This window comes from Mugil cephalus, chromosome 20, assembly GCF_022458985.1.
Source record: "Mugil cephalus isolate CIBA_MC_2020 chromosome 20, CIBA_Mcephalus_1.1, whole genome shotgun sequence".
NCBI classification, from domain to species: domain Eukaryota; kingdom Metazoa; phylum Chordata; class Actinopteri; order Mugiliformes; family Mugilidae; genus Mugil; species Mugil cephalus.
In genome coordinates this window covers 10,799,060-10,806,054 of record NC_061789.1, presented here as the reverse complement: position 1 = coordinate 10,806,054, position 6,995 = coordinate 10,799,060, and the positions used below count along the sequence as shown (strand labels likewise).

General features: G+C 42.1%; 1 protein-coding gene across 1 annotated transcript; it reads right to left on the bottom strand.

Moving 5' to 3' along the window:
* Window positions 1-462: 462 nt before the first annotated feature.
* Window positions 463-6,553, bottom strand: LOC124998015 (cytosolic phospholipase A2 zeta-like). The gene is made up of 14 exons (XM_047572130.1): window positions 6,174-6,553; window positions 5,479-5,589; window positions 4,017-4,159; window positions 3,714-3,900; window positions 3,513-3,618; window positions 3,289-3,429; window positions 3,077-3,142; window positions 2,860-2,997; window positions 2,604-2,750; window positions 2,441-2,524; window positions 2,074-2,225; window positions 1,791-1,962; window positions 887-1,063; window positions 463-731 (listed from the first exon to the last, which is right to left on the bottom strand). Coding segments are annotated over exons 1-14 (1,740 nt in total). The 5' UTR covers window positions 6,288-6,553; the 3' UTR covers window positions 463-729.
* Between the last annotated feature and the right edge of the window lie 442 nt (window positions 6,554-6,995).

Here is a 6,995-nt window from a genome sequence, read left to right as displayed (position 1 = left end):
GGGGTTAACCTCACAGCCCTGTTCTTTGGATTAATTGGTGATTCTTTATTGGCCACAGTGTGCACGTAAGTGTGAAGGGTCGTTTGTCTTTAGACTAGCGGCCGTCCAGTGCGTACCCCGCCTCTCGCCCAGTGTCAGATGGGACCACCCGCCGTGGCCCCCTAGAGGATAATTCAATTCAATCCAGATAGCATCAATTACAACACAAATTGCTTTACAAAATCTGGTCGGAAACCTCCAGAACAAGCATGAAGGCGACAGTGTCAAGGAAAAGCTGCCTTTTAAAGGGGACCCATGTGCCCAAGGCCGAGTGAGTAGATAAAGAAAGGCAGAGAGAGAAGAGAACAGCAGGATAAGCGATAACCGTGTTTCTGTCCTTCTTTAAACGCGTCTTGTCCCCTGATGTTTAATCCCACAATGGGGCAAATGTGGCATAAACAAGGAGAAACAATCAGATTCACATGATTATAATGTTCTTAAAGTTTATTAATGAATTGATAATGTCTAATAATCTCAATCAGATATAAAGTTCTCTTATGATTACTCGGATTATTAGTGGAATACTTTTGGCTTTGTATGGACAGCAGAATGAAAGAATATCAGACACATATTTTCATTCAGTTATGTGAGGGGACGTCAGTGTCTGACCTATAGTTATCATTAAACTGCAGATTGTAGTTCACACCAAACCAGGTAAACAACAATCCACGAGCAGGGACTCCACAGACTTCCTATAAAGGACAAAGAAAGAGGACATATCTGTTAGGTCAGTTAGTGATATTACACACACTCCTGTTAACAAAATCTTTTGATATCCACTAATCTCCCTTGTAGACAACAGAGACACACAGTGAGTTCACAGATTACACATCCGAGATCAACCTACATTGACCCTGCTTGCTCAGTCTACGTCGGAAAGCCTTTTTAATCTCGTTCAGCAACGTGTCCTGGTTGTTCTTCACGTTAGCTTTTGCCGTCTCCAACAAATATTCAAGCTTCTCCTGAGTGAAGGGAGGCTGGAAAGTGGTGAAGTCGTTCATTTTTGCTTTGATATCTGCCGCATCTGTCGAAAACAGCCACGGACTGTTTAGCCTTCAGCCACCTGTCACTAAAAGTAGTTAGGCATGGCTACACAAATTAAATAACATGGAGGTTTATGTTGAAGACTGCTTCAAAGACTTCAAAGTTCTAAGTCACACTAAACAACAATGCAAACATGCCCAGAATTATCAGGTTAACATTACACATTTACCATGTTCACCGTCTTAGCTTAGCCAGTTAGCATGCTAGCATTTTCTAAAGAGCATTCAGTACAAAGTAGAGCTGCGGCTGATTTAATAGTTTAGCAGCATTTCGCTCATAAACTTAAGTGCTGTGCAAAACTGCAATGTGGTTTCAATTCATCCTGGAGAAAAATCAACTCAAAGAGCCACGCTACTAGCATACTAGCATAAAAATGATGCAAGAATAATTTATAATTACCACACTTTTAGCACGTTTTTAGTAATGATTACACAAAAAGTTGCAATTGCTATGATATAAGTGTTTTATGTTGGTGATCGATGTATCGTCTAAATTTCACAGAGGCTGTATTGGACTGTTAGATTTGATTGATGATGACTTAATTGATGAATTATCACCAACACATGGCTTATTTCTTTTTTTAGTAAGAAGAAGCCATTTCCATGATCCTTAGTGACGTGCAGTTTGAAACTACCACCAACGTCCGTTATTCTCCTTTTACTTGTCTGCACCACAGTGTAAATGAAATATGTCAGTGTGCCCCAAACCTTTGCTGTTATTTCTGTTGAAGAGCGGCATGAAAATAATCGTGGGCTCCCTCTCTTTTCCCTCAAACACGTAGCAGTCCTTTGGCCAATCCCTGTCCTTCAAGATTTCGTCATCTACCTTTGGGAAGGGCTTCTTAAACTCGGCTGCATAGTCTCTGCCCATAGTCAGGGTCTGTTCACAGAGCAGAGGGGTAACAGCGTTTCAGACTTCCAGTTTTATGTGCGCAGCTAGAAGTTGGTCTGGCTTCCAGGCTTCCAGGCTAAGGCACACATCTTACTTTACCTCAAACATCTTTCCTGCGCTATACTCCGGTGCAATGATGAGATCGATGTCTCTCTTGTCGCCCAGAAACGAAGGGTAAGCCACGTTGACCAGCAGCCCGGCGTCTAACAGGTGTAATCTCTCTCCAGAGAGGCATGCTGGAATAGAGGAATCTGCACAAGCGGAAATTCAGAAATTAGTTATTTTTATTTGCAAACAGTATTTAAAGGTTGCATTTCGTTTTGCACCGGTTGGTTTTTGCGACGCTTTAGCCATTTTTGCCTTGACCATTGACGAGTAGTCTGCAAATTTACCAACAGTCTGATCACCGCGAGAACTAATCAAAAGAGAACTGAGAGAGAAAAAGAGAGCTTGTTAGTTATCCCACCTTCGTATTGGTAGAGGAAGTTCTGCGTCGTTCCCCACTCCCACTTCACAATCAGGGGTAAGAGTTGTTCTATAAGGAAAGTCACTGGAGAAAACACATTGAAATGAAATACAGGCAAATGTGTCTATGATCTTGACGGTCACCTACCAAACCACACACTCACTGTGTTTTTTGAAACTCCCTTCCTCCAGACTATGGCACCAGGTCTCTAGTAATGGCAGCATGTCATAGGTCCACTGCTGAACAAGTCTAGCTTTTTCCTCCGTAGTCATTGCCTTCAGATATTCGGCCTTATTTTCACCCACCTTTTCTGGAAAAGATAGAAATCTAATGGGAACTCTGGCACTTTCATCAGACATTTGGTGCATCACTGCCGCATCCCAGGCCAAAGGGAGTGAGAAGATCCTCATCGCCCCTACCTTCGAGGATTTTCTGCAGCTTTTCGATAGCATCGACGGAGTTAGGATTATTGATGGTGCTTCTGGTCAGGGCTATCAGATACTGAAGGGTGTTGTACATATGCACGTACTTGGAAGCAGTGTCCAGATATTCAGTAACTGAAACGCACACAGAGGAAATGTGTGAGATGGGATTTCCAACATGCAGTTGAGAGATAGGAATTTGAATTGTCATTACTGTTCAGCCAGGACGGGGAATGAGATCTGATGGTCTCCCCATGAGCCAACGCACAACCTAAAACACCTGGACATTGACAGAGTGAGAACTGCATTCAAAACCAACGGTCCTACCAGTGCCTCACTTTGAAATACGCACTTCTTGTAGCTTTATAATATTATGCAGTTGGTCATGATATTATCACTGTATACACAGTAGAAGAGTCTTCATACCTTGTAGTCTAACCATGTCCATCTCTGGCATCTTCTCCACCATCTCCCCACCCTGGAATTTACTCCCCAGCAGAGATGTTTCGATAAAACGACCCAACTCCGGGAATCCGGCCTCGTGAGGACTAACCTCAAACCATTTCCCTGAGAGACAAGAGAGATCACATCGCACTTAATACTAATTAATTAACTCACTATGTTTAACGTCCGTCTGCATGAGTGTGTACCTTCTGTTGGCCCGCTGTGGAGGCACTCCTTCTCTACGGCACAGTAGATGGGGTAAGGGTTGGTGGCATTCCTGCAGGATTCGTCTGAAAGATGCCGTGTGTCCAGCTAATGAAACAAAATATGTTTCTCTGAAGAGCAAAATCTTTACAGCAGAGCGTCAAAGGAGAAAGATCAGATTTTTCTTGTGCTTGACCTGGTACCTGTTTCATAATCCCTGCAGAAGTTAAGACGCCCCAGATATCAGAGAGGGAGAAGATGTTATCGTTTCTCCTCTCAGTCAACCAGTCCAGCGCCTGCTTCAGCTCCACCCCAGGACTAGACAGTCGACGCACTGCATCGTCCATACGGTTGCTCCACTCTGGGTCACCATACAAAGTGGCCATGGACCTATCAAATGGGATAAAACTGTGTTCTAGAAAATTTCTCCATGAGAAGTTAATACTAAAACCTGACAGTTATTGACTGACTCTGATCACCGTGTGTATAGGTGTGATTACTGTTACCATGTTGACCCTGAAACTCCTCCTAGGTAGAGCACAGTGTCCAACAGATTGGCTTTTTTCAGCTGATAAAGGGAACCCACCAGACCCACAGCCGCCCTTTGACCTCCCCCTGACGCCAAGAAGGCGATGCGGGGAATGGTCTCCTAGAAGAAGGGAAGATTGAGAAAGGAATGAGGATTAATTAAGCTGTGCTATGATGGTGATGGTATGGCTATGGTAGAAGCGAAGCAGGAAATACGTGATTATTTTAGAGTCACAAAATTACAGTATGGAGGAGGCTGGGGTTCAGGGATATGTAAACGAAACAAATTTTACCAAGAGAGACTGACATACCCCCCGTAGCAACAGATGCACTCATTTTTTATTTATTTTTTTTAATTGACACGAGAATAATTACCTACGTTTTAGCCACAAAAGTCCTTTCATGGATCAAATTCAGAGGCAGGAAAACAAAAACAACTGTAAGCCAGGTCTTCAACAGGGGGTCCGGAGAGGTACTGCAAGGGGGGTCGCAAAATCTTTGGTTGATTAGACATTTTTCCTCCCACAAATTTAAATTTCTTGCACACCCTTTCACACAGAGCGAAACACTAGCCCAGACCTGTCAATCTACTGTACACAGTAGGCCCCGCCCCCATCGCTGCTGAGCCAATCACGACTAACTATTAACGCAGTTAATTTTTGAACGTTTTATTTATTTATTTATTTAAGTAACATGCCCAACACTGACCCTTTGCTTTTAGTGCTGTGAAGCAAATATTTGCAACCAAAAATTAAAGCTGGTGACTACAACAAACATGCTAACATTAGCACGTAGCACAAGCTTTGCCTATGTAGCCTACAGACTTGAATGTTTTGGTTATACGCCTGGGGCTCATTGTGTTACTTAATTAACACCTATTTTGATTAACAGCTGTTTTTTAGCGTTATAAGCAGTGATGGGAATAACGGCGTTACTTTTTTCAGTAACGGGGTAATCTAACTAATTACTATTTCCATCTTTTTCCGCAATGTACGCGATGACGTATGAAGGAGGAAAAAACAGGCACGCAGCTCTCACAGCGGGAGGGCAAGCAGGAGAGAAAGCGGTATATAACACTAACAACAACTGGTAGATATTTATGTCTACGTCTACCAGTCAGGGTCTGAGGTGCAATAAATATTAAAAGTTCTGTCTATGTCTATGTAATTGTACTCCATGCACCTTGTTGTGAAACCTGCTAAGAAAAAAAATACAAATTATTAGACATATTTAAACTTTTAATGCAATAGTTATTTTCCCTGGTAACTAGTTACTTTTATAGTGGAGTAATCAGTTACTAACTCAGTTACGTTTTGGGAGAAGTAACTAGTAACTATAACTAATTACTTTTTAAAAGTAATGTGCCCAACACTGGTTATTAGTCAACTAAATATTCTCATTGAATTACGTAGAGGACATAGGAAGATGTTTAAGTCTTACTTCATCACAGTCGATTCCCAGATTGCTAAGTGCCTCCACAACTATTTGTTTCCTCATGTTGATATATTCCCGTTCACCGTCACACATGGAGTAGGACTGGCGGATATAACTCTGCAAGGAATCAAGGACAGGAGAACATTTATATTAATCCAGAGGTCACTCATACCCTGAAATGTGCTGCAATGTCAGACATATTATACGTTATAATATGTATATGCTGCTGCGAGGTAATATCAAGGGGTCAACTGTAAAATCCTAGGCGTCTGTAGTCAATACAGAGACAGTAAAGAGAAACAATGCAGAAAAAAATATATAAGAATATAGCCTATAATCAAAAAGGAAAATACAGTAGAACGCATCCTCAACTACATCAGAGGAATTAATGAATCTCTGTGACCTAAGTAAAGGTAGCTACACATCTTAGGAATTACCCGTGAAATTCCTACATACAACATTTCAATTACAAAACAGTTAAACTGAACAAATAAATGAATAGAATAAAAGCAGTGAATCGTGAATCTGTGAAGAACATAGTTGTTAAGCAGACAAACAATAGAGTACAAAGTCCATTATATGCCCCTGAAATAAAGTAGCATTCATTTGAAACTAAAGCAAGAGTACCCTTAAACCACAACTGAGCATTTAAAACACTGTTTTAACCACACAACCTAAACCTGTTCCGGTGCATGTCTCACCTCACAGGGAGCTTCATCTTCCTCCACGGTGCTCGAAGTCTGCGACAGAGCTCCTGAGATCACAAGCCAAAGACAAACGGCTGCTGCCGGCAAACCTGTATTTCCTTTGCTCATGGCGCTCAGCCTTCCTTGTTGAAATGCTGCCGTAAAAGTTACGTCCTCTTTTCTGTGTTCATTTAATAAGAAGTTCCCCCAAAAGGCTCAACAGATATGCCTGAACACACTCACTGGCCAAACAAGTGTTTCCCAACACTGACCAGAGTTCAGATTCAAACCAGTGTGAAAGAAAGAGAAACAAAGAACAAAGAGACTGAAGCACACAACAAAACACAACAAGATCTAAGGCCTGAATGATTCAGTATCACTGAACCTGTCTTCTCTCTGTCCTCTATTTGTTGGAGCTCGTATTTGCTCTGGGCCGACTTTTGACCACCAAACAGTCAATGACTGGTCGTATAGACGAGCAGAGATTGGTGCATGAGAACAGAGCTCAAAACGTGGTGTTCACCTGCATGTGAAACTGTTGACCCCTAGATGTTCCTATTTAAACATCCTCTAGACACAACGTTAAAACCACTGACAGGAGAAGTGAATAACATCGACCATCTTGTGACTATTCAACATTCTCCTGGGAAACTTCTGGACCTGGCATTCATGTGGATGTTACTTAGGCGTGTACCACCCACCTAGACCAGACCAGACACCCCCACCCCATAGCAACAACACTCCTTGACCAAAAACAACTTTAGGAACAACTCAAAATACATGAAGACCCATGTCCATTCTCTGATGAGTCACAACTGTTTTGGAGGCACAACGAAA